This window comes from Panulirus ornatus, chromosome 52, assembly GCF_036320965.1.
Source record: "Panulirus ornatus isolate Po-2019 chromosome 52, ASM3632096v1, whole genome shotgun sequence".
Taxonomy (NCBI): domain Eukaryota; kingdom Metazoa; phylum Arthropoda; class Malacostraca; order Decapoda; family Palinuridae; genus Panulirus; species Panulirus ornatus.
This window is the reverse complement of record NC_092275.1, coordinates 6412787-6439258: the sequence shown is the minus strand read 5'-3', so window position 1 is coordinate 6439258 and position 26472 is coordinate 6412787. Positions and strand designations below refer to the sequence as shown.

General features: G+C 47.9%; 1 protein-coding gene across 2 annotated transcripts in view; it reads right to left on the bottom strand.

Annotated features, from left to right (window-relative positions):
• Positions 1–26472, bottom strand: part of LOC139765013 (uncharacterized) — a 166347-nt gene that overhangs the window by 41170 nt on the left and 98705 nt on the right. The window contains exon 2 of one of the 2 annotated variants that reach the window (XM_071692080.1): positions 13805–13861. The exons of the other annotated variant lie outside the window; for it this stretch is intronic. Within the exon in view, the coding sequence (XP_071548181.1) occupies positions 13805–13861 (57 nt within the window). The remainder of the gene's footprint in view (positions 1–13804; positions 13862–26472) is intronic. 2 annotated transcript variants of the gene reach the window in all.

Genomic DNA, 26472 nt, shown 5'->3' with positions numbered 1-26472 from the left:
GAGGTGGTAATTGACCGATGTAGCAAGTGGCCGAGGTGGTAAGTGGCCGATGTAGCAAGTGGCCGAGGTGGTAAGTGACCGAGATAGCAAGTGGCCGAGGTGGTAAGTGGCCGATGGAGCAAGAGACTGTGATAGTAAGTAGCCGAGGTAACAAGGGGTAGTGGACTCGAGGGTGCAGTGGCAAGGGTTTCCTAAAACCAGTTTCTGAAGATTCCACATCTACCTCAGGATGCTGTGGGTCATCTGGCATGAAGTGAGGGACAGGTGGGGGACCGCTGTCGTCTCTCCTGGTGTGTCGCACAACTCGAAACGACTGTGCTGATGACAGATGACAGATGACAGACAGATGACAGATGACAGACAGATGACAGATGACAGATGACAGATGACAGACAGATGACAGATGACAGATGACAGACAGATGACTGATGACAGATGACAGACAGATGACAGACAGATGACTGATGACAGATGACAGACAGATGACAGACAGATGACAGATGGCAGATGACGACACTGTGGCCGGACGCGGGTTTGTGCACCTAGAGTGTCTGATCCTCGATCCTTGCTCTTAACTATCACCCTAACTCGTACATTTTCTCTCCTACGATACAGGTACTCCTGCGATGCAGTTACTCCTGCGATGCAGGTACTCCTACGATACAGGTACTCCTACGATGCAGGTACTCCTACGATGCAGGTACTCCTACGATACAGGTACTCCTACGATGCAGGTACTCCTACGATACAGGTACTCCTACGATACAGGTACTCCTACGATACAGGTACTCCTACGATACAGGTACTCCTGCGATGCAGGTACTCCTACGATACAGGTACTCCTACGATACAGGTACTCCTACGATGCAGGTACTCCTACGATACAGCTACTCCTACAATACAGGTCTTGAGTGCAGGTCACATAAGCCAGGAGCATATCTTAACCCTCTCGAGGCACAGGTCTATAAAGAATCAGGTCCTCATGTAACACGACTGTAACCTCTGTACTCCATCTGTATGGGGGATCTTTAGTTGGTGAAGGGCAGGATGAGTACATTACTGAGGTACCCGGGTGATGGTGCAGTACCAGAGGAGTACATTACTGAGGTACCCGAGTGATGGTACAGTATCAGAGGAGTACATTACTGAGGTACCCGAGTGATGGTGCAGTACCAGAGTAGCTGAAGGAGGTCTCTGTACAACTGAACACACACAGTAACAGACCACTGGGTCTTGACGAGGATGGCTGAGATAATGCAAGAGAACAGAAGCTCATGGATTACTGTGGTCCGAGTAGAAAGAGACACATTTTCCATGGAGGAAGACCTGTTAAGTTATCATGTTGTTAAGGAGGTGTGCAGTTAATGCCAGAAATGGATGTGAAGCGAAATACTTATCGAGTCTATGCTCAAACGTATCCATGGTACTGTTTTCAACAGCTCGGATTGGTAAATCATTCGATATGTTACTAATCCCATTGAAGGAAAAGTACTTCGCCACATTTCGAGGTAAAACGTTCTGCCCACGAGTGTGTGATCATTACTATGAATGATATTAGACTGGTCTCTCCTTCAGTGGCTCCTTACATCCAGTCTATCAAAGCATCACATGATTATGAACACTCTCGTTCGATCACCTCTTAACCTTCTGTTTTCTAAGCTTAGATCCCGTTCGTCTGGTCGGCTCTCATAGAATTTGTTTCTCTGTCCGGGAGTCATCTTTGGCAGCTCGACCCTATACCTCTCTCTCCATTCTGTCCATGTCTGTCCTCAAGGAAGGTGACCCAAAACTGAACGCAGTACTCATACTGGGGGACGCGCCAGGGAGGTGTACAGGAATGAGGATAACTCCCGAGATTTTGAAAATCATGTCTATGAATCTAAGAATTTTGTTCACCCTCTCTAGTGTTGTATTTACTTTTAACTGCTTCTGTCACAGGACCAGTGTGTGTGTGTGTGTGTGTGTGTGTGTGTGTGTGTGTGTGTGTGTGTGTGTGTGTGTGTGTGTGTGTGTGTTTGATTAGAGGGGTGGGGTGATGATAGCCCTTGCAGGGTCTGCCCCGCCCCGCCCCGCCCCGTCCCTACACCCACCGCTGCCGGTAATTACAACTGGCTCATAAAGTGACCCCCATCTGCTCTGTAAGTCCGGGGAATTTATCGCCTGCGGAGTCAGGATCATGAACAACACATGACCTTATCAAATTGTCCGACTCTTTATTTTACTTTTTGAGATTAATGGCTTCATCCTGTGGTGGTGGTGGTGGAGGTGGGGGGTGGTGCTTGTGGAGGAGGGAGGGAAGGATGTGTGGCCCTTCTTCACAGACACACGTCAACTATATCTTGTACCCTGGCTATCTAGGTCAGTAAGGTCTCGTTGCTCGACTTATTTCATGAGTGTGGGACACTTGTGCTGGGTTTGGGACACCCCATCACGGGTGAAGGACACCCTCATACTAGGTTTCCGACACCCCGTCACAGGCGTGGGACATTCGTGTTGGGTGTGGGACACACCGTCTGAGTGCTGGGTGTGGGATACCCCGTGTCGGGGGGTGTGAGACACACCTTGCTAGATGTGAGACGCAACGTCCCAAATGTGGGACACAGTGGGAAGGAGTGATCGTATTAAGCCCCTGTTGTCTACAGTAGTTCATCCTACGCTAACCTGACTGAATCACTCTTCCAGCAACAAGCTTCCAGTCAGGTCGGCCGTGTGTGTGTGTGTGTTTATGTGTATAGGCAGACACCCGCGCCGTCTGTTCACACACAGTCCACTGGAAGTGTCCTCGCCTCATGGAAGGCCACTTTGCCAGTAATACAGCGACCTATGTGAGGAGTTCACGGGGGTGTCTTTCCCTCCCTTACCTCACTAAGTACTGGAACTCTTAACGTTAGCAAGTCTTCTCCAAGACCTTCGATCTCTTCGTCTTCACAAAGCTAAGGTCTTCTTCACTCTCTCCAAAACTATACGGTTGATTATTTTTCCTATGTGACTGGAGGGGCATTGAGCAACGTTCAAACCTTAGAAAAAAAAAGAAGGATCTTGAGGTGCGTTCACGTAGAATTCCAGTTGCCATATCTCACTAAAGTATTTCATGATTTCACTGAGGGATAAGGCTTTTGGAATCCCGGTAAGGTGTCGGGGTTTTGCCCAGGAGCAGTGGATCCCGAGGCAGATGTTTCAGAAGTGGATTGTGTGGGATCGAATCGTCCGTAGGAGAATTCCGCAGAAGTGAATTGCTGAGGAACATATTGTCGCGGGGAGTGTCCACAGGGAGGCGCTGGAGAAGGGCATTACATGCAGGGGAATTGACCAACTAACTGACCAGAGTCGGATAACCTGCTGGCGAATGTATAACACACACACACACACACACACACACACACACACACACACACACACACACACACACACACATGCATATCTATCCATCTATCTATCTGTCATCTATCTATCTATCTATCTCTTTTATCTATAGTTATCCCAGATCCATTTTCTATGTAAGAGTCCTGGTGTTACCCCGCACCTCTTTCTAAAGGCTCCTGCAGCCCAAAGCTGTGTTACTTCCAGTAGCAGGGAAATGTAGACTCCTTTGAAGCGAGAAGTTCCCTGATAAGACTGTACTCCCAAACATCAAATAAGTATTCTAAAAGCTCATCAACTGGAACTTTTGTGAAGTGAGGAAACATCAAAGCTAACAAGTTTGAAATCAAAATTAACATTGATAATGTTAAGCTTGTTAACTAAATCTACAGTGCTCATGATATTGGAATTTGATATTTTACCCACTAAAGGGCTTAATAAAGAAACTAACCATTTTGACAATTTATATGTGATGGAGCCTACTGAATATATATATATATATATATATATATATATATATATATATATATATATATATATATATATATATATATATATATATATGGGAGGGTATTGATTGAGAGGGTGAAGGCATGTACAGAGCATCAGATTGGGGAAGAGCAGTGCGGTTTCAGAAGTGGTAGAGGATGTGTGGATCAGGTGTTTGCTTTGAAGAATGTATGTGAGAAATACTTAGAAAAGCAAATGGATTTGTATGTAGCATTTATGGATCTGGAGAAGGCATATGGTAGAGTTGATAGAGATGCTCTGTGGAAGGTATTAAGAATATATGGTGTGGGAGGAAAGTTGTTAGAGCAGTGAAAAGTTTTTATCGAGGATGTAAGGCATGTGTACGTGTAGGAAGAGAGGAAAGTGATTGGTTCTCAGTGAATGTAGGTTTGCGGCAGGGGTGTGTGATGTCTCCATGGTTGTTTAATTTGTTTATGGATGGGGTTGTTAGGGAGGTAAATGCAAGAGTTTTGGAAAGAGGGGCAAGTATGAAGTCTGTTGGGGATGAGAGAGCTTGGGAAGTGAGTCAGTTGTTGTTCGCTGATGATACAGCGCTGGTGGCTGATTCATGTGAGAAACTGCAGAAGCTGGTGACTGAGTTTGGTAAAGTGTGTGGAAGAAGAAAGTTAAGAGTAAATGTGAATAAGAGCAAGGTTATTAGGTACAGTAGGGTTGAGGGTCAAGTCAATTGGGAGGTGAGTTTGAATGGAGAAAAACTGGAGGAAGTGAAGTGTTTTAGATATCTGGGAGTGGATCTGGCAGCGGATGGAACCATGGAAGCGGAAGTGGATCATAGGGTGGGGGAGGGGGCGAAAATTCTGGGGGCCTTGAAGAATGTGTGGAAGTCGAGAACATTATCTCGGAAAGCAAAAATGGGTATGTTTGAAGGAATAGTGGTTCCAACAATGTTGTATGGTTGCGAGGCGTGGGCTATGGATAGAGTTGTGCGCAGGAGGATGGATGTGCTGGAAATGAGATGTTTGAGGACAATGTGTGGTGTGAGGTGGTTTGATCGAGTGAGTAACGTAAGGGTAAGAGAGATGTGTGGAAATAAAAAGAGCGTGGTTGAGAGAGCAGAAGAGGGTGTTTTGAAGTGGTTTGGGCACATGGAGAGAATGAGTGAGGAAAGATTGACCAAGAGGATGTATGTGTCGGAGGTGGAGGGAACGAGGAGAAGAGGGAGACCAAATTGGAGGTGGAAAGATGGAGTGAAAAAGATTTTGTGTGATCGGGGCCTGAACATGCAGGAGGGTGAAAGTAGGGCAAGGAATAGAGTGAATTGGAGCGATGTGGTATACCGGGGTTGACGTGCTATCAGTGGATTGAATCAAGGCATGTGAAGCGTCTGGGGTAAACCATGGAAAGCTGTGTAGGTATGTATATTTGCGTGTGTGGACGTATGTATATACATGTGTATGGGGGTGGGTCGGGCCATTTCTTTCGTCTGTTTCCTTGCGCTACCTCGCAAACGCGGGAGACAGCGACAAAGTATGATAAAAAAAAAAAAAATATAATATATATATATATAAAGATATATATATATATATATATATATATATATATATATATATATATATATATATATATATATATATATATATATATATATATATATAAAGATGATGGTGTGTGGCGGTGTTGTCAAGAGGGACATCAACTTTAAGACCACTAGCTAACAGACGAGTCGCCTGAATATTCTGAGCTAATTTACGATTCATTTTATAATTAACTCATTATTTCGTTATTTATCTCCAGACGGGTTGTCCCTTTACTGGGGGGGGGGGGGGACTTTACACCTGGCTAAAACTGTTATGCAACAGATACATTGTATCCTTAGCTCCTTGATGTATCTTGTCTTCTCATAGTGACCTACATGGTATGAGCCAATGCATGGCTCTCAGCCGTGCCCATCTTGGATGCAGGACGAGTGCGAATATATAAAGCAAGGATTGATCTGAGATCCTTCAAGTGAATGTTGACCTGATACCTGTAGGTAGGAAGGTTATAGGAGTAAGGAGAGACGAGAGATAGGAGACAATCCCAATGTTATATTAGGTCGCTGTCTACTGAAGGTATTTAAGTCGACGGGAATGAGATGTAAGGATTTTCTTAGTTTCTTCATCAACATGGGGTAATGATACGTTGTTTGTGTGGTCTGCATGGTGGGGTGGGTAGTGTAGGAGGTGGGTTGTGGTGAGGTGGGTAGTGTCGGAGGTGAGTTGTGGTGAGGTGGGTAGTGTAGGAGGAGGGTAGTGTAGGAGGAGGGTTGTGGTGAGGTGGGCGGCGAAGGAAGGATGGTTATAGGGAGGTGGGCTTCGAGGGAGCGTATGGGGAGGACTGTGGCGAGGTGGGCAGTAAGTAGTGTGAGGCAGGAACACCCATGTCCTCTCCTGGTGGCCACCATGGGATGTAGGTCCGCGGGCGAAGGAGTGCTGGTCGGCTCCTGCTGCTGGGCCACACAGCGTTAGCGCTATATCTCTCTCTCTCTCTCTCTCTCTCTCTCTCTCTCTCTCTCTCTCTCTCTCTCTCTCTCTCTCTCTCTCTCTGCCTCTAGCGTTGTGGAGTGTAATGAATACGTTTAACCATGTCATATCTAACTCAAAGTGACGGAGCATATGTCACCAAATGTGGTCCTTGTTCTAACACTACAGGTACAGCCCGCCAGACCAAGTTTTAGGTCACATCTTACAGTAACCTACCTGTCGTGAGGTAAGGCAGTACAATAAACAACAGGAGTTGTGTACACCCTTCGAGAACATGTGTGCACGACACCTGAAGTGGACATGACTGGAGGCGGTGTGAGCGTCAGTTGTCAAGTTTAATCTCAGGTTGTGTGTGGCTAAGTTCGGCGTCCGTCTGGTGCCGAGAACTTAGTCATGTCTGCCAGTTTACGTTCTTGACGGGGGTTAAGTTCTTACACTGTGTTGTCTGGATGATTCTGGATGCTGAGAGGCCATAGACACATCTATGGTTCGTCATGTTGGACCATCTGTCGACCTAACCTTACCCTGTATGTTAGGAGGCAGTCGGGTTTTCCAGTGGACATTAACATGAAGTGTTCCGTTCCTGTGTGCCCTCGGTGTTTCGTTCCCCGTGTACCCACGCTGTACAGTCACCTGCCACGACCTACGTCCAGTGGGCCAGGGTCGAGTGAGCGACGGTCGAGCTCTGGTAAAGCAGCTTGGAAAGTCTGAGGGGAGCGGGTGAGTGGGGCGCTGCTGAGGACAGGGGTTCGACGTTATCCACCACCATCCTCCTCACCACTGCGTTGGTCCCTCCCTCACCCGCGCTATGGCATGCTTTCCCTCAGCTGTGAGGCGGTGGGATGTGTAGGAGGAGGTGTCGTGGCATATCAGGCGTCGTGATGCAGTGGATGTAGGTGGCACTGGAAATGCCTGGCGTATGGTGCGACAGAGGTCTTGGCGCCTTAGCGTAGGACGTGCCACTTGGAGTGAATGGAAGCCCGCCGCCCACCCGCCCCCCCAGGGTAAGACAGTCGGTGCTCCAGGGGAGGAAACCCCCAGGATCAGACAGTCATTGCTCCAGGGGAGGAAACCCCCAGGGTCAGACAGTCATTGCTCCAGGGGAGGAAACCCCCAGGGTCAGACAGTCATTGCTCCAGGGGAGGAAACCCCCAGGGTCAGACAGTCATTGCTTCAGGAGAGGAAACCCCCAGGGTCAGACAGTCATTGCTCCAGGGGAGGAAACCCCCAGGGTAAGACAGTCATTGCTCCAGGGGAGGAAACCCCCAGGATCAGACAGTCATTGCTCCAGGGGAGGAAACCCCCAGGATCAGACAGTCATTGCTCCAGGAGAGGAAACCCCCAGGGTCAGACAGTCATTGCTCCAGGGGAGGAAACCCCCAGGGTCAGACAGTCATTGCTCCAGGAGAGGAAACCCCCAGGATCAGACAGTCATTGCTCCAGGGGAGGAAACCCCCAGGGTCAGACAGTCATTGCTCCAGGGGAGGAAACCCCCAGGATCAGACAGTCATTGCTCCAGGGGAGGAAACCCCCAGGGTCAGACAGTCATTGCTCCAGGAGAGGAAACCCCCAGGGTCAGACAGTCATTGCTCCAGGGGAGGAAACCCCCAGGGTCAGACAGTCATTGTTCCAGGAGAGGAAACCCCCAGGATCAGACAGTCATTGCTCCAGGGGAGGAAACCCCCAGGGTCAGACAGTCATTGCTCCAGGAGAGGAAACCCCCAGGGTCAGGCAGTCATTGCTCCAGGGGAGGAAACCCCCAGGGTCAGACAGTCATTGCTCCAGGGGAGGAAATTCCTAGGGTCAGACAGTCATTGTTCCAGGAGAGGAAACCCCCAGGATCAGACAGTCATTGCTCCAGGGGAGGAAACCCCCAGGGTCAGACAGTCATTGCTCCAGGAGAGGAAACCCCCAGGGTCAGGCAGTCATTGCTCCAGGAGAGGAAACCCCCAGGATCAGACAGTCATTGCTCCAGGGGAGGAAACCCCCAGGGTCAGACAGTCATTGCACCAGGGGAGGAAACCCCCAGGGTCAGACAGTCATTGCTCCAGGGGAGGAAACCCCCAGGGTCAGACAGTCATTGCTCCAGGGGAGGAAATTCCTAGGGTCATACAGTCATTGTTCCAGGGTAGAAAATCCCTGGTAACATTAGATTATTATACCTTGATAACTCACATGCGGGTTGCAACAGCCTGGTGTACCATCAGTGTGTATGTGAGTGCGTGTGTGTGTGTGTGTGTGTGTGTGTGCGTGTGTGTGTGTGGGTGTAGAGTGAGGTGATGTTTGCAAGGGAGGGGCGGGGGTGGCGCAACCGACCCAAGCTTGGGCCAATTATGAACTCCATTAAACCATAGAGAACCTGAAGAAAGGTAATTAGATTTTTTAATCTAAGAACAACAATAGATGTTTTCTTATATAGTTAATAGCTTCATAAATATTCCATCAACAAACTTGGCGTTGAGGAAAAAAAGAAAAATGCCTTCGGCTGAGGGGCGCTGTGTGAGTTGGCAGGTGTGGGGGCGGGGCGGGGCGGAGCGGGATTCGCTCCCCCTGGCCACAATCTGGTAAATACTCTTCATGAAAGACACACCAGTCCAATGAACAGGTAATTAAGGAGATATCAATATTGGAGTTTGAGATTTGTCGCCACCCACTGGTGAGGGCTGGCTCATGGTTCAAACATTACCAGTGGGGCAAATGAGGGTGGTGAGGGCTGCCTCGTGATCCAGACGTTACCACTGAGGCAAATGAGGGTGATGAGGGCTGCCCTATGGTTCATATGTTACCACTGAGGCAAATGAGGGTGGTGAGGGCTGCCTCATGATTCAGACATTGCCAATGGGGAAAGTGGGGGAGGTGAGAGCTGCCTTATGATTCATACATTACCAATGAGGTAAGTGAGGGAAGTGAGGTCTGCCTCATGATCCAGACATTACCACTAGGGAAAGTGAGGGTGGTGAGGACTACCTCATGACCCGGACATTACCTCTGGGGAAATGAGAGTGGTGAGGGCTGCCTCATGATCCAGGCATCACCACTAGGGAAAATGAGGGTGATGAGGACTGCCTCATGGTTCACACATCACCACTGAGGTAAGTAATAGTGGGTAACTAGATTACATGGGTCAAGGGGGTGATGTCATTCGTGTCCATAGTGTAATGAGTGAGGCAGGGTGTGGTGGGTGGCGGTCATGAGGGGTGGTTGGCAGACCCAGCTGCTCTCCCTGCCATCCTCATATGGCGGTCATGAGGGGTGGTTGGCAAACCCAGCTGCGCCTCCTGCCACCCTCATATGGCGGTCATGAGGGGTGGTTGGCAGACCCAGCTGCTCTCCCTGCCACCCTCATATGGCGGTCATGAGGGGTGGTTGGCAGACCCAGCTGCGCCTCCTGCCACCCTCATACACCTCCGAGCACATGTTCTCTATACACACACTCCTACCAAGACAAACTGTTACCTCTGATGACAGTGGAGACATCTTACTACAGCAGAGAAAAAAAGAAGATTATTGGAAATACTCTATACAAAGAAATGCAAGGAAGTATTTGGTCCAGTGACTATCCAGTGGTCCAGTGACTAACCAGTGGTCCAATAATTGTCCAGTGATCCAATAACTATCCAGTGGCCCAGTGATTATCCAGTAGTCCAATAACCATCCAGTGGTCCAGTAACTATCCAGTGGCCCAGTAACTCTATCCATTAACCCAGTGATTATCCAGTGGTCCAATGAATATTCAGTGGCCCAGTGATTATCCAGTGCTTCAGTAACTATTCTGTGGTCCAATAATTGTCCATTGATCCAGTAACCATCCAGTGTTCCAGTGATTATCCAGCTGCCCAGTTACTATCCAGTGGTCCAGTAAGTATCCAGTGATCCAGTAACTATCCAGTGGTCTAGTAACTATCCAGTGATCCAGTAACTATCCAGTGATCCAGTAACTATCCAGTGGTCCAGTAACTATCCAGTGATTCAGTAACTATTCAGTGTTCCAGGGATTATCCAGCGGCCCAGTTACTATCCAGTTGTCAAGTAACTATCCAGTGATCCAGTAACTATCCAGTGATCCAGTAACTATCCAGTGATCCAGTAACGATCCAGTGATCCAGTAACTATCCAGTGATCCAGTAACAGTACAGCAAAATGAGGAACACTTGTGATCAAGGTACCCGTCCCTCACAAGACTGTTTTGACACTGAGGTAGTAAGATGGTTCCTGCCATCACTTGAACACACAGGAGGGTAGTACTTCCCTGGGCGGCTGGTGTCTTCAGCCTACCGACACGGGCGGTTGGCATAGAGAAAGAGAAAAGAAAAACTTTTGTTGGTGTGGAGGCACCGGTAATGGTGAAGGGGGTGTGGTGGATGAAACACTGGAGGATTGTGAGAGAATGGTGTGTTGCTGGTCTGGCGAGGAAGCTGTGGGACGTGTGTGTGTGTGTGTGTGTGTGTGTGTGTGTGTGTGTGTGTGTGTATGTGTGTGTGTGTGTGTGTGTGTGTGTAGTTGGCTGACCAGTGAGGTGTTCACCGCTGCCTGGGTTGGGGAGGTTTGGGTGTGGTGGAGGGGCAGATGAGAGTGGGGTGTGGTGGAGGTGTATGTGATGGGGGTGGAGATGTAGGTGAAGGTGAGGGTGGTGGAGGGGCAGATGAAGGTGGGGGTGGTCTTGCAGGTGAGATTGGTGGTGGAGGTGTAGGTGTGGGTGGTGGTGGAGGAGAGCAGCATCGTCCGGCCTGCAGGCGTGGGTGGCGAGGGGTGGGGCGGGGAGCCCCCTGGATGCAGACTGACGCGAACACAGACCATAGTAATTATTGCCACACTCTGGGATCTGGGGGCTGATGTTGCCTGTGGCAGGCTGGCTTGGCCCAGCTGAACACCACCTCCGGATGGAAGGGCATTGCCACCACCCGACGCCTCATGGCCACACAGCAGCAACTTCCCTCCTTATAAAATGGTTGAGACCTGTCCATGTGGTGGCCAGTGTGGCCCACCAGTGGGAACTGCTCACGCACCTGGTACAACCTGCACACAGAGCACACCCAACACCTACCCTGCACTTACCTTGGCCATACCATCACACGATGACAATCAGTTAGTAGAAAATATGGAAAAGGATCGGTTCCAAGTGAGACTGAGGAGGCTGAGATAGAAGTGGAATGGCCCCCTCTCTCACAACCCCTGCAAATTTACGGTATAGTCCTCTGACTACAGAGTTCTGTGACTGTCCTGCCAGCGAGAGGGAGGGGCTCAGGTGGTAGTGCAATGGCTCCTCCTTACACCCAAGCTAACTCGAGGAATATCCCGTCCGCTGTCGTAGGAGCAACCTCCATAGTTAGTAAGCTGTTGACCGCAGCCGCCGAGGGAGACGCTACTGTCCTGACTCAGGAGTGTGAAAAGCGATGCCCAGAACTGTCTTGCACCCTTGTTATGATTGCTAGTCTTACTTTCTGTCTTCGTCAAGACTGGACTACTGGGCTAGTCCTACCATTTTCTTCCTACAAGCACCATATACCTACTTAGATCTTATTCATTTTCTTCATATAAGTTCTCTTGCCATCTCTTCTCTTCTCTGCAAAATCATTTTGAATGTAATCATGGAGGAGTACAGCGAACCTGGGAGGTTCCGACTCTACAACCTTACTTGACAAAGTTGAGTCGAAAGCATTCCGACTCATAAACTTTCCCAGACTAACTTCAAAATGCTTGACCCGCTTACCCTACGCCACAGTGTTGGTTCACATCCCCTCCTTTATAGGTATATCTTTACTTTCTGCTCCCGAGAGCTGGCTGCTTGTGTGCTCCCACGATTAGCTTGACCACTTGGCAAGCTGCTGTGTCACATGATTTCTGTGTGGGCATTGACAACTCAAGAGTGGGCCGTTTTGATAAGTGTTTCTTTCCCTCCACCTTGAAGCTTTGGAACTCTCTCGCCTCTCACATCTTTCCCAATAACTATGACCTGGCACGTTTTAAAAGGCAGTTTGTTCTCTTCCTCCAAAATTTGTAAATACTTTTCTTCGTCTTCTATCTCCCTTTCACTGCCCTTCCTCAGTATGTTTCCATTAAGGCTCAGCCATGATATGGACTTCTGTCTGTGATTGGAGTCTCCAACATAGATAAGCCTCAGCCAACACACTAGCCACATTCACCACACTGGCCTCAGCCACAACCACCACACTGGCCACAGTCACCACACTGGCCTCAGCCACAACCACCACACTGGCCACAGTCACCACACTGGCCTCAGCCACAACCACCACACTTGGCCACAGTCACCACACTGGCCTCAACCACAACCACCACACTGGCCACAGTCCCCACACTGGCCTCAGCCACAACCGCTACACTTATTCATCAGTGATTATTTTTGTAAGTTTAGTGTTGTCAGGGACTGTGGAAGTGGAGGACAGGGTAGCGTTGCCAGCTTGTAGCAAGAGGTATCCAAGGGCAGTGTTGTCAGTGTGACATGGTTACCCAGAACATTGTTGTCAGTGTGAGATAAATGCCCAGGGCAGTTGTCAGTGTGGGATGGGTGCCCTGGGCAGTGTTGCCAATGTAGGATAGATGGCCAGAGCAGTGTTACCGGTGTGTGGTAGAGGTTGACGAACTCTGTGTCGGCAGTTATTGCTGGAGAGGCTGATGGAGGCCTCACCAACATCCGGGTCCCAGGTATTGATGGAGATGGTGATGGAGGTCCCACCAACACAAGGGTCTCCAGTATCATTGGACTGGTAGAGGCCTCACCAACACCTGGGTCCTCAGTATTGTTGGAGAGGCTGGTGGAAGCTTCACCATCACCCTGGTCTCCAGTATTTGTTGGAGAGGCTGGTGAACGCCTCACCAACAGCCGGGTCTCCATAGTTCCTCTTCCTTATTCTCACCCCATTCCCGTCTCTTGCCTTAGTTTCTGTTTCCTGTCATCAGCCCCATCCCACACCCGTCTACTGCTTATGTCCCCACCCCCACTGCTGTCTCAAATACCCACCCTCACCCAATCCTCTCTACTACATAACCAATTGATAGACGAAAATACGTCTGACATGTGAGTATGGTTTGTGGCTGACATGTGAGTGTGTGTCAGACTCACATGCCAACCACCACACAGACACACCTATGTCATCCACCACAAGAGAATCACATGTCAACCACCACGCAGACACACATGTCATCCACCACAAGAGACTCACATGTCAACCACAGCAGAGACTCACGTGTCATCCACCACTTCGAATTACATGTCAACCAACACACATACTCACATGCCAATATCAACTTACAGACCTACACATGTCAACCACACGTGTGGATGGTTGACCTGTGAGTCTGGATCACTGATGCCATATGATAAGTCAGTCGCAGGCAGTGTTGCCAGACAGCTTGGTGAGTACGTGGGATGAAGGAGAAGGAGAGAGAGAAAGGGGGGTAGGGGTGTTGTAGGTGGGTGTACCACCACTTACCATAGTGGGTCTGGTATTGGAGATTTTGTGAACCCTTCATCCAGGGGTGAGCGCCACCTGCGGAGCAGAAACACAAACACAAGTTTGAATAATGATACATAACTATATACACACATGCAGAAGTACACAGATACAGACACACAAGTTTGAATAATGATACATGATTATATACACACATACAGATGTACACAGATACAGAAACACGCACGCGTTTGTGTGTGTGTGTGTGTGTGTGTGTGTGTGTGTGTGTGTGTAACTAGACACACACACACACACACACAGTATGTTGGAGAAGGGTCTGGTGTAGCATGTAATACTGCACACTCTGTAAACTTTGGGGAAACATCTCCACAACTCGCTGACAAGAGCCCTTATGGGGATAAAAATCTGGTGAAGAACTTGAAATTTTGTTTTTAAAGAAAAAAAGAATCTGACCTGATGAATTATCTCTGTTCTTGTCAGGGAGGTGACGCGTTTTTTTTTTTTTTTTTTTTTTCTACGCAGGTTAGGGAGGAATACGGACTTGAAGTTCATAGCTTTAGGTAAAGGAAGACTTGGAGGGGAGGAGCGGTAGGTGGTGAGGGGCGTGACACGGAGATGAAGCGAGGCGAAGGAGCCACCTGTGATAGCTGGTGTCCTGGGGGGAGAGAGAGAGAGAGAGAGAGAGAGAGAGAGAGAGAGAGAGAGAGAGAGAGAGAGAGAGAGAGAGAGAGAGAGAGCGGTATACGTGTGAGGCAAGGTAGAGGACGTGAGGGACAGGTACATCGTACCCCAGGTACATCGTGGCCTGGCCTGGCAGGTGTTGGGTACAGGTACAGGTAGAGGCTGCCAGATCAACGGAAGGAGGTTGGGTACTGTTTTATGGTATACGAGGGGCGACGTGCAGAGTGTGAACTGAACCAGGACATGTGAAACGGCCGAGTGGAACCATGGAATGGTTTATAGGGCCTGATTGTGGATAGGAAGCTGTGGTTTCGGTGCATTATACATGACGGTTAGAGATGTCAAGGAATGCGGGATCTCCGCAAGAAGTGGCGGACAAGTATATATATATATATATATATATATATATATATATATATATATATATATATATATATATATATATATATATATATATATATCATCCCTTGGGATAGGGGAGAAAGAATACTTCCCACGTATTCCCAGCGTGTCGTAGCAGGCGACTAGAAGCGGAGGGAGCGGGAGACTGGAAATCCTCTCCTACAGTTTCTACCTTTCCAAAAGAAGGAACAGAGAAGGGGGCCAAGTGAGGATATTCCCTCATAGGCTCAGTCCTCTGTTATTAACGCTACCTTGCTAGCGCGGGAAATGGCGAATATGAAAGAGATCTTAGAGAAGCTTGTAAAGAGAGCAGTGTTATGAGTGCACCTGACGAAGGGGACTACGACCTCACCCTACCTCGCACCGATGGCGTCTCGCCTGAGACCGCTTGCTGAACCTCGACTTGTATGAACATCACCCATGATGATCCTTCAGGAGCAGCAACCTCAAGTACTCACTGTAGCCGCTCCCGTGGATGACACAGACCACAGTCCACACAGCTAAGTACTCACTGTAGCCGCTCCCGTGGATGACACGGACCACAGTCCACACAGCTAAGTACTCACTGTAGCCGCTCCCGTGGATGACACGGACCACAGTCCACACAGCCAAGTACTTACTGTAGCCGCTCCCGTGGATGACACGGACCACAGTCCACACAGCCTAGTACTCACTGTAGCCGCTCCCGTGGATGACACGGACCACAGTCCACACAACCAAGTCACAGAGAAACAGAGAACCTCTCAAAATACATAATTCCAGACATACACATAACTCTGGACGCCCCGACCCGTCGGATCAAGACACCATCCAGGAGAGACAGACAGGAGGGGTGGTCTGTTCTCTATGCTGCACCACTGTGGTAAACAGATGGTACTCCCAGAACACGGACGTACAGAAGAGAACTTTTTCTATTTCTGGGGTAGCAGTATACCCAGAATCTCCCTCCACCTCCACCCACCTCAGGCTTTGGACAGAAACTTTCTGAACCTGCTGACAGAGAGGCTCAAGCTCATCAGAACCACACCAAGGAGACGGGAGCAGACAGGTACCTGTCTCCACTGATCTGTTGTGCCATACAAGGACGGGGGTGGAGAAGAGAGACGGGTGCCCCACCATCAGGAGACAGTCGGATGCCCCACCATCAGGAGACAGTCAGGTGCCCCACCATCAGGAGACAGTCAGGTGCACCACCATCAGGAGACAGTCAGGTGCACCACCATCAGGAGACAGTCAGGTGCACGGTTACTCCCCCTCCTCCCCCCCCCCCCCCACCTCATCCTCCAGTTGGATGCAGAAATTTCAAGTTGAAAAGTCAGCCGGCGGATGAGATCGCCAACTCATCCAGCAGATGTCAGGCCCCCCAGCCCTTGAACTGACACTATATCGGTGTCTACAGTTCGTGCTCCTGTCAGAGATGTAGCATGTAGCATTCAGGAGCCGCCCTGGGTCGAGCGCGTAAGCTCGAACCCTGGTTGCTACAGCCGGTCCACAATCAACCCAGCTGTTCATCCTCCCCTATAGGTTGGTTGGTCGATATATTGGGTGCCTGGCTCAGGAAATGCTCCCCTCTCGTTTTTGATTTTCTAAAAGAAGGAACAGAGAATGGGGCCAAGTAAGGATTTCACTCAAAGGCTCAGTCCTCTGTTCTTAACGCTACCTCGCTAACGCGGGAGATGGCGAATAATATGGAATATATATATATATATATATATATATATATATATATATATATATATATATATATATATATATATATATATATATATAAGAAAAGAAAGAATATATATATATATATATATATATATATATATATATATATATATATATATATATATATATATATTCTTTCTTTCAAACTATTCGCCATTTCCCGCGTTAGCGAGGTAGCGTTAAGAACAGAGGACTGGGCCTTTGTGGAATATCCTCACCTGGCCCCCCTCTGTTCCTTCTTTTGGAAAATTAAAAAAAAACGAGAGGGGAGGATTTCCAGCCTCCCGCTCCCTCCCCTTTTAGTCGCCTTCTACGACACGCAGGGAATACGTGGGAAGTATTCTTAATCCCCTATCCCCAGGGATATATATATATATATATATATATATATATATATATATATATATATATATATATATATATATATATATATATATATATATACATATATATATTTTTTCTTTTTTTTTGCTTTGTCGCTGTCTCCCGCGTTTGCGAGGTAGCGCAAGGAAACAGACGAAAGAAATGGCCCAACCCACCCCCATACACATGTATATACATACGTCCACACACGCAAATATACATACCTACACAGCTTTCCATGGTTTACCCCAGACGCTTCACATGCCCTAATTCAATCCACTGACAGCACGTCAACCCCGGTATACCACATCGCTCCAATTCACTCTATTCCTTGCCCTCCTTTCACCCTCCTGCATGTTCAGGCCCCGATCACACAAAATCTTTTTCACTCCATCTTTCCACCTCCAATTTGGTCTCCCTCTTCTCCTCGTTCCCTCCACCTCCGACACATATATCCTCTTGGTCAATCTTTCCTCACTCATTCTCTCCATGTGCCCAAACCATTTCAAAACACCCTCTTCTGCTCTCTCAACCACGCTCTTTTTATTTCCACACATCTCTCTTACCCTTACGTTACTTACTCGATCAAACCACCTCACACCACACATTGTCCTCAAACATCTCATTTCCAGCACATCCATCCTCCTGCGCACAACTCTATCCATAGCCCACGCCTCGCAACCATACAACATTGTTGGAACCACTATTCCTTCAAACATACCCATTTTTGCTTTCCGAGATAATGTTCTCGACTTCCACACATTCTTCAAGGCTCCCAGAATTTTCGCCCCCTCCCCCATCCTATGATCCACTTCCGCTTCCATGGTTCCATCCGCTGCCAGATCCACTCCCAGATATCTAAAACACTTTACTTCCTCCAGTTTTTCTCCATTCAAACTCACCTCCCAATTGACTTGACCCTCACCCCTACTGTACCTAATAACCTTGCTCTTATTCACATTTACTCTTAACTTTCTTCTTTCACACACTTTACCAAACTCAGTCACCAGCTTCTGCAGTTTCTCACATGAATCAGCCACCAGCGCTGTATCATCAGCGAACAACAACTGACTCACTTCCCAAGCTCTCTCATCCCCAACAGACTTCATACTTGCCCCTCTTTCCAAAACTCTTGCATTCACCTCCCTAACAACCCCATCCATAAACAAATTAAACAGCCATGGAGACATCACACACCCCTGCCGCAAACCTACATTCACTGAGAACCAATCACTTTCCTGTCTTCCTACACGTACACATGCCTTACATCCTCGATAAAAACTTTTCACTGCTTCTAACAACTTGCCTCCCACACCATATATTCTTAATACCTTCCACAGAGCATCTCTATCAACTCTATCATATGCCTTCTCCAGATCCATAAATGCTACATACAAATCCATTTGCTTTTCTAAGTATTTCTCACATACATTCTTCAAAGGAAACACCTGATCCACACATCCTCTACCACTTCTGAAACCACACTGCTCTTCCCCAATCTGATGCTCTGTACATGCCTTCACCCTCTCAAATCAATACCCTCCCATATAATTTAACAGGAATACTCAACAAACTTATACCTCTGTAATTTGAGCACTCACCCTTATCCCCTTTGCCTTTGTACAATGGCACTATGCACGCATTCCGCCAATCCTCAGGCACCTCACCATGAGTCATACATACATTAAATAACCTTACCAACCAGTCAACAATACAGTCACCCCCTTTTTTAATAAATTCCACTACAATACCATCCAAACCTGCTGCCTTGCCGGCTTTCATCTTCCGCAAAGCTTTTACTACCTCTTCTCTGTTTACCAAATCATTTTCCCTAACCCTCTCACTTTGCACACCACCTCGACCAAAACACCCTATATCTGCCACTCTATCATCAAACACATTCAACAAACCTTCAAAATACTCACTCCATCTCCTTCTCACATCACCACTACTTGTTATCACCTCCCCATTTGCGCCCTTCACTGAAGTTCCCATTTGCTCCCTTGTCTTACGCACTTTATTTACCTCCTTCCAGAACATCTTTTTATTCTCCCTAAAATTTAATGATACTCTCTCACCCCAACTCTCATTTGCCCTTTTTTTCACCTCTTGCACCTTTCTCTTGACCTCCTGTCTCTTTCTTTTATACATCTCCCACTCAATTGCATTTTTTCCCTGCAATTATATATATATATATATATATATATATATTTTTTTTTTTTTTTTTTATACTTTGTCGCTGTCTCCCGCGTTTGCGAGGTAGCGCAAGGAAACAGACGAAAGAAATGGCCCAACCCCCCCCCCCCCCATACACATGTACATACGTCCACACACGCAAATATACATACCTACACAGCTTTCCATGGTTTACCCCAGACGCTTCACATGCCTTGATTCAATCCACTGACAGCACGTCAACCCCTGTATACCACATCGCTCCAATTCACTCTATTCCTTGCCCTCCTTTCACCCTCCTGCATGTTCAGGCCCCGATCACACAAAATCTTTTTCACTCCATCTTTCCACCTCCAATTTGGTCTCCCTCTTCTCCTCGTTCCCTCCACCTCCGACACATATATCCTCTTGGTCAATCTTTCCTCACTCATTCTCTCCATGTGCCCAAACCATTTCAAAACACCCTCTTCTGCTCTCTCAACCACGCTCTTTTTATTTCCACACATCTCTCTTACCCTTACGTTACTCACTCGATCAAACCACCTCACACCACACATTGTCCTCAAACATCTCATTTCCAGCACATCCATCCTCCTGCGCACATCTCTATCCATAGCCCACGCCTCGCAACCATACAACATTGTTGGAACCACTATTCCTTCAAACATACCCATTTTTGCTTTCCGAGATAATGTTCTCGACTTCCACACATTTTTTCAAGGCTCCCAAAATTTTCGCCCCCTCCCCCACCCTATGATCCACTTCCGCTTCCATGGTTCCATCCGCTGACAGATCCACTCCCAGATATCTAAAACACTTCACTTCCTCCAGTTTTTCTCCATTCAAACTCACCTCCCAATTGACTTGACCCTCACCCCTACTGTACCTAATAACCTTGCTCTTATTCACATTTACTCTTAACTTTCTTCTTCCACACACTTTACCAAACTCAGTCACCAGCTTCTGCAGTTTCTCACATGAATCAGCCACCAGCGCTGTATCATCAGCGAACAACAACTGACTCACTTCCCAAGCTCTCTCATCCCCAACAGACTTCATACTTGCCCCTCTTTCCAGGACTCTTGCATTTACCTCCCTAACAACCCCATCCATAAACAAATTAAACAACCATGGAGACATCACACACCCCTGCCGCAAACCTACATTCACTGAGAACCAATCACTTTCCTGTCTTCCTACACGTACACATGCCTTACATCCTCGATAAAAACTTTTCACTGCTTCTAACAACTTTCCTCCCACACCATATATTCTTAATACCTTCCACAGAGCATCTCTATCAACTCTATCATATGCCTTCTCCAGATCCATAAATGCTACATACAAATCCATTTGCTTTTCTAAGTATTTCTCACATACATTCTTCAAAGCAAACACCTGATCCACACATCCTCTACCACTTCTGAAACCGCACTGCTCTTCCCCAATCTGATGCTCTGTACATGCCTTCACCCTCTCAATCAATACCCTCCCATATAATTTACCAGGAATACTCAACAAACTTATACCTCTGTAATTTGAGCACTCACTCTTATCCCCTTTGCCTTTGTACAATGGCACTATATATATATATATATATATATATATATATATATATATATATATATATATATATATATATATATATATATATATATATATATATATATATATTAGGGATGAGTTGGATCAATATATAGCAATATATATGACGTAAAGAGACGAAGGTTAGAGGGTGTGTAAGTGATATGGCATATTGAGTGTGTGTGTGTGTGTGTGTGTGTGTGTGGTTGGTAAATGTACAGTGTGGATTCACGTTCGTGTCGACGTCATCCCTACTTACATAATACATATGTAATACATAATACATGACCGTGCCCATTAGGGCGGTCAATATGTAATAATACAGAGAGGACGACCGGTAACAAGATCTTACCCAGCCCTTCCCCTGACACACTTGGGGGCAGAACCTTACCCAGCCCTTCCCCTGACACACTAGGGGGCAGGACCTTACCCAGCCCTTCCCCTGACACACTAGGGGGCAGGACCTTACCCAGCCCTTCCCCTGACACACTAGGGGGCAGGACCTTACCCAGCCCTTCCCCTGACACACTAGGGGGCAGGACCTTACCCAGCCCTTCCCCTGACCCACTAGGGGGTAGGACCTTAACCAACCCTTCCCCTGACACACTAGGGGGCAGGACCTTACCCAACCCTTCCCCTGACCCACTAGGGGGCAGGACCTTACCCAACCCTTCCCCTGACACACTAGGGGGCAGGACCTTACCCAACCCTTCCCCTGACACACTAGGGGGCAGGACCTTACCCAACCCTTCCCCTGACACACTAGGGGGCAGGACCTGACCCAGTCCTTCCCCTGACACACTAGGGGGCAGGACCTTACCCAACCCTTCCCCTGACACACTAGGGGGCAGGACCTGACCCAGTCCTTCCCCTGACACACTAGGGGGCAGGACCTTACCCAACCCTTCCCCTGACACACTAGGGGGCAGGACCTTACTCAGCCTTTCCCTCTACTGCCCACAGTCATCAACACATGTAGACTGCTCCACCTTTGCCAGCTGATGATCCACTTGGCATGCAAGTGGATTGAGTGCTCCACCTGTGCTGGCTGATGATCCACGTAGCCATTACGTGGGCTGACTGCTCCACTTGTGGTTGCTAATGATCCACATGAAAAACAAGCAGATAGATTGCACCACCAGTTTTAGCTTATGATCCACATGTCCAGGAAGTGGACTGACTGCTCCACCTGTACTTTCTGATGATCCACACGCTCAGCAAGTGGACTGACTGCTCCACCTGTACTTTCTGATGATCCACATGCCTAGGAAGTTGATTGACTGCTCCACCTGCGCTGGTGGATGATCCCCATGACCAGCAAGTGGACTGCTCCACCCAAATATCTTAACATGTCATATCTTGATCACATGTATATGGCTGATACATGGAGACATATTCTTGTTTATCGGATATATTTTCCTCGTTTTTACGAGATGACTCTCTTTCCCACGTCATAAATTGTTTACATATCGAGGTTGCGTGTGTGTGTGTGTGTGTGTGTGTGTGTGTGTGTGTGTGAGGAGGAAGGGAGGGAGGTGGCTGCCCTGGCCAGTCCCACTTGCCCGGGCTGCCTGCACCTCCAACTAAACAATTAGACTTTCATAAGATCCCTCCTTCACTCCGAGAGGCAAGGGAGTGAGTGCACGTCTGGTCTGGTGCAAAGCATGAGAGAGAGAGAGAGAGAGAGAGAGAGAGAGAGAGAGAGAGAGAGAGAGAGAGAGAGAGAGAGAGAGAGAGAGAGAGATGAGAGATCTAATGTTGTATTTGCATAATGGTCTTGGTGCGGGTGACCCTGACACTCAGTGAGATAACAACAGTGAACGTGAGAGATGTCTGTCCCCAGTCTGAGTCTTGCCTCTCCCACTCCCTCACACTCCGACAAAAACGAGTTAGCTTGAATGGAGAGAAGCTGGAGGAAGCCAAGTGTTTTTAGACACGTGGGAGGAATGGACGTGGCGGCGAATGGGACCACGGAAGCGGAGGTGAGTTGTAGGGTGGTTGAGGGGGCGAAGGTTCTGGGAGAACTGAAGAATGTGTGTGGAATGAGAGTTCGTTATTAGGGAGGGCGAAGATGCAGGAATAGCAGATCCAACAGTGTAATGTGGATGTGAGGCAGTGGCTATAAATGAGGACGTGTAGGGGAGAGTGAAGCATGTGTCGAACATGAAATGTTTGAGGGCAATATGTGGTGTGAGGTGGTTTGATCGAGTAAAGATAAGGTAAGAGAAAGATGTGGAATTAAGATATTTGTATGTATCTTTATGTATTATGTATTTTTAGGAGGTTTTATATATGTAATATTCCAAAGAAAGAGCAGAGGAAGTAAGCAAGCGATAATTTTATCCTGTAAGGCTCATTTGTCTGTCTTTGGCGCTCTCTCGCTGAGGCCGAGAAACATTTCGTGTATAAAAAGAAAGGAAAAAAACAAGGAATTCACAGTTAAAAAGACATGTTTACACACACACACACACACACACACACACACACACACACACACACACACACAAATATCAGAGGTGAAGTCAGACCAGGTAAATTACAGCGACCACACAGTTGTGTCTCGGTCTGGTGTGAGGAGCTGAGTGAAGGAAAGGTGAGAGAGAGAGAGAGAGAGAGAGAGAGAGAGAGAGAGAGAGAGAGAGAGAGAGAGAGAGAGAGAGAGAGAGAGAGAGAGAGAATTACACAGTAGATGATGTGGAACCATAAGAGTGGTGGAAAATTGTTGGTAGTTATAGGGGAAACAGGACCAGAGGTTAGAGAAGGGAAAATAAGGAACTGAAGAACGAAATCAGGGATCATAAGTGTCCTCAGAAGCAAGAGGAAGTCAAAGCTGAATTCACCTGAAGGGATTGAGTAGGAATGTTACCAGTAGAATGAAGGCTCGGTGAATGAAATGAAGAAGTCCAAGCTTTATTCAGCTGAAGGGATTGAGAAGGAATGTAACCAGAAGAAAAGAAGGCTTAGTGAATGCAAAGCATCAGGTTAGAAGATCAGAAAGGATCATCCCTGATTATCCTGGGTATAAAACAGAGACCAGAAACTGTTAGAGGGAGACGAACAGGAGCAAGTTCTGGGCCTGACGAACAGAAGAAATAAAGAGTACTTAACAGATGTAGTGAAACAGGGACCCGGGGATACAGGAACAGAGGTCTATACGAAATCGTGGAGTCGTGGAGAAAGCAATGTGCAGTTTAAGGGACAGGACAACCAGGCTTTGTTAGATGGAAGGTTTAGAAATGTGAAGGAGGTGTTCAGGGTCAGAGCGTGTTAGCAAATATGGAGATTTCCAGATTACATGAAGGAGGTTGGCAAGACAGCGCCTTAGGAATCAGCTGACAGGTGGGTTGCGCTAATATTAACAACACTAGGGAAACGGGAGGTTGATAGATGGAAACTGTGGATGATTTTTGGACTGAAAGATTATATTCCAGCTAGGGAGGAGAGGGTGGAGAATGAAGATATACAGATGAAAAGACACCTCGAGGCTGGAGATGTATGAAATGCGGCGTCTATGATGGAAAAAGCAATGAGAATTGGTAGATATGATCTAGACATAGGGGTCGACCAGTAACGATTATGTTCACTGTGGAGTTCTGTAGCCAGAGGGGGTATACTGAGGCAGGCTATTACACGTACAGTCAAGAAGGAATCGAAAATATAAGATGAATGATAGACCAGAGGAAGAGAGAGGAAGTGGAGTAAACAATTCAGATGGAAGGCAGAAGATAGGAGGTATGAAAAGAAGCTGAAGTTGGAATATCATATGGAGGAATTGTGACCATGATTCATGACCATTATCCATTGTCTGAGGTACGTCAGGATGGAACGCCAGACTCCTCCGTGCTCAGGATCGACACCACAGGGTTGCCTCAGGTCGCAAGCTCCTAGAAATGCATGATGCCCAAGCAGCCCAATTTTACATCTCGTCTGGCTACAGGAGATGAGACTTGGATCCCCGAACTGCGACACCGGGTCCCAGGTGGAACCTATACAGTAGGAACACCTGACTGCTCCGAAACCCCAAGTAGTCCCGACGCAACCCAAGTACGATATATTAACTATGGCTCCATTTTCTGAGATGTTAGAGGGATTCTGTTGACGCGTAAGGTGCCGATCACAGGTGGGCCAAATCGCTGGCTGTAATGGACACTGTGCCATGCCAGCGGCAGGTAGGAAAGCTGGTGAATGTTGGTCACTTGTGTTCCTGATCCACGACAGGTCCGCGAAGCTCCGGCTGACTAAGATGTCCGTCGGTACCTGTGGCTTTGAGCAACGTCGCCCACCCGACTCGCACCCCATCTCACAACCCAGTTAGAGAGTTCAGGGATCCAAAGGGAAGTGTTGTACACGATGATGTTGTGAGGATATGTGAGAAATCTGAGGTTGAGTTTAGAAGTCTTTCCACAGCGGGCGACCCGGCTACCCACACGTACCTGAACGTATTTGCAGATGATGCAGAGGTCAATAAGGAAGTGGAAAACCGAGGAGGATTACATCATCTTACAAGGGCACTCCCTCGGTGTTAGCGTTCCTGACCACGACGCATTCAGCTTTAGAATTTGCGCAGGTGTTGCTACAGGTGTTGTTTCTCACAGTGCTGCAGGTGTTGTGTGTCTCATAGTGATGCAGGTGTTATGTTTTTCTTAGTGTTGCAGGTGTTGTGTTTCTCATAGTGTTGCAGGTGTTGTTTCTCACAGCGTAGCAGGTGTGTTTCTCATAGTGTTGCAGATGTTGTTTCAATGGCTACAGGTGTTGTTTCTCAGTGCAGCAGTATTGTGTTTCTCATAGTGTTGCAGGTGTTGCTCTTACGTTGCTCAAGGGGTCTCATTTCCCACAGGTATTCCGTTGTTACAGGTGTTGCTGTGCAGCCCATCTGTACAGGTGTTGTGTCACAGGTGTTATATGTCTGCGGTTGTATATACAGGTGTTCCGGAGCCTGGTCACTGAACCTTCGAGTTCAAGGATCGTACCGTCATGCACTACAATCGTACCGTCGAGTTCAAGGATCGTACCGTCATGCACTACAATCGTACCGTCGAGTTCAAGGATCGTACCGTCATGCACTGCAATCGTACCGTCGAGTTCAAGGATCGTACCGTCATGCACTACAATCGTACTGTCGAGTTCAAGGATCGTACCGTCATGCACCAGGATCGTACCGTCGAGTTCAAGGATCGTACCGTCATGCACTGCAATCGTACCGTCGAGTTCAAGGATCGTACCGTCATGCACTGCAATCGTACCGTCGAGTTCAAGGATCGAACAGTCGTGCACCAGGATCGTACCGTCGTGCTCCAGGATTGTAACGTCATGCTTTAAGATCGTACCGTTGTACTCCAGAATCTTACCGTCGTGTTTTAGGACCGTACCGTCGTACTTTAGACCGTACCCTTGTACTGTAGGATCGTACCGTCGTGCAAAAGGCTGTACCGTTATGCTCAAGGATCGTACCATCTTGCTGTAAGACTGAACCGTCATGCTCGAGGATCGTACCGTCGTGCTTTAGACCGTACCTTCGCGCTGTAGGATCGTACCGTCGTGCGTTAGACCGTACCGTCATGCTTAAGGACCGTACCGTCGTGCTTTAAGACCGTACCGTCGCGCTGTGGGATCGTACCGTCGTGCTCCGGGGGGTCCGTACCTTTGACTCGAAGGGATTACAACCATCGTGATCAAGGAGGGTACACCAACCACAGTCAGTGCGGTACAGACAGCACGGTACATCTGGCCAACCCAGGAACCCGCTGGTTAAAATGGTCGCCAGCGTT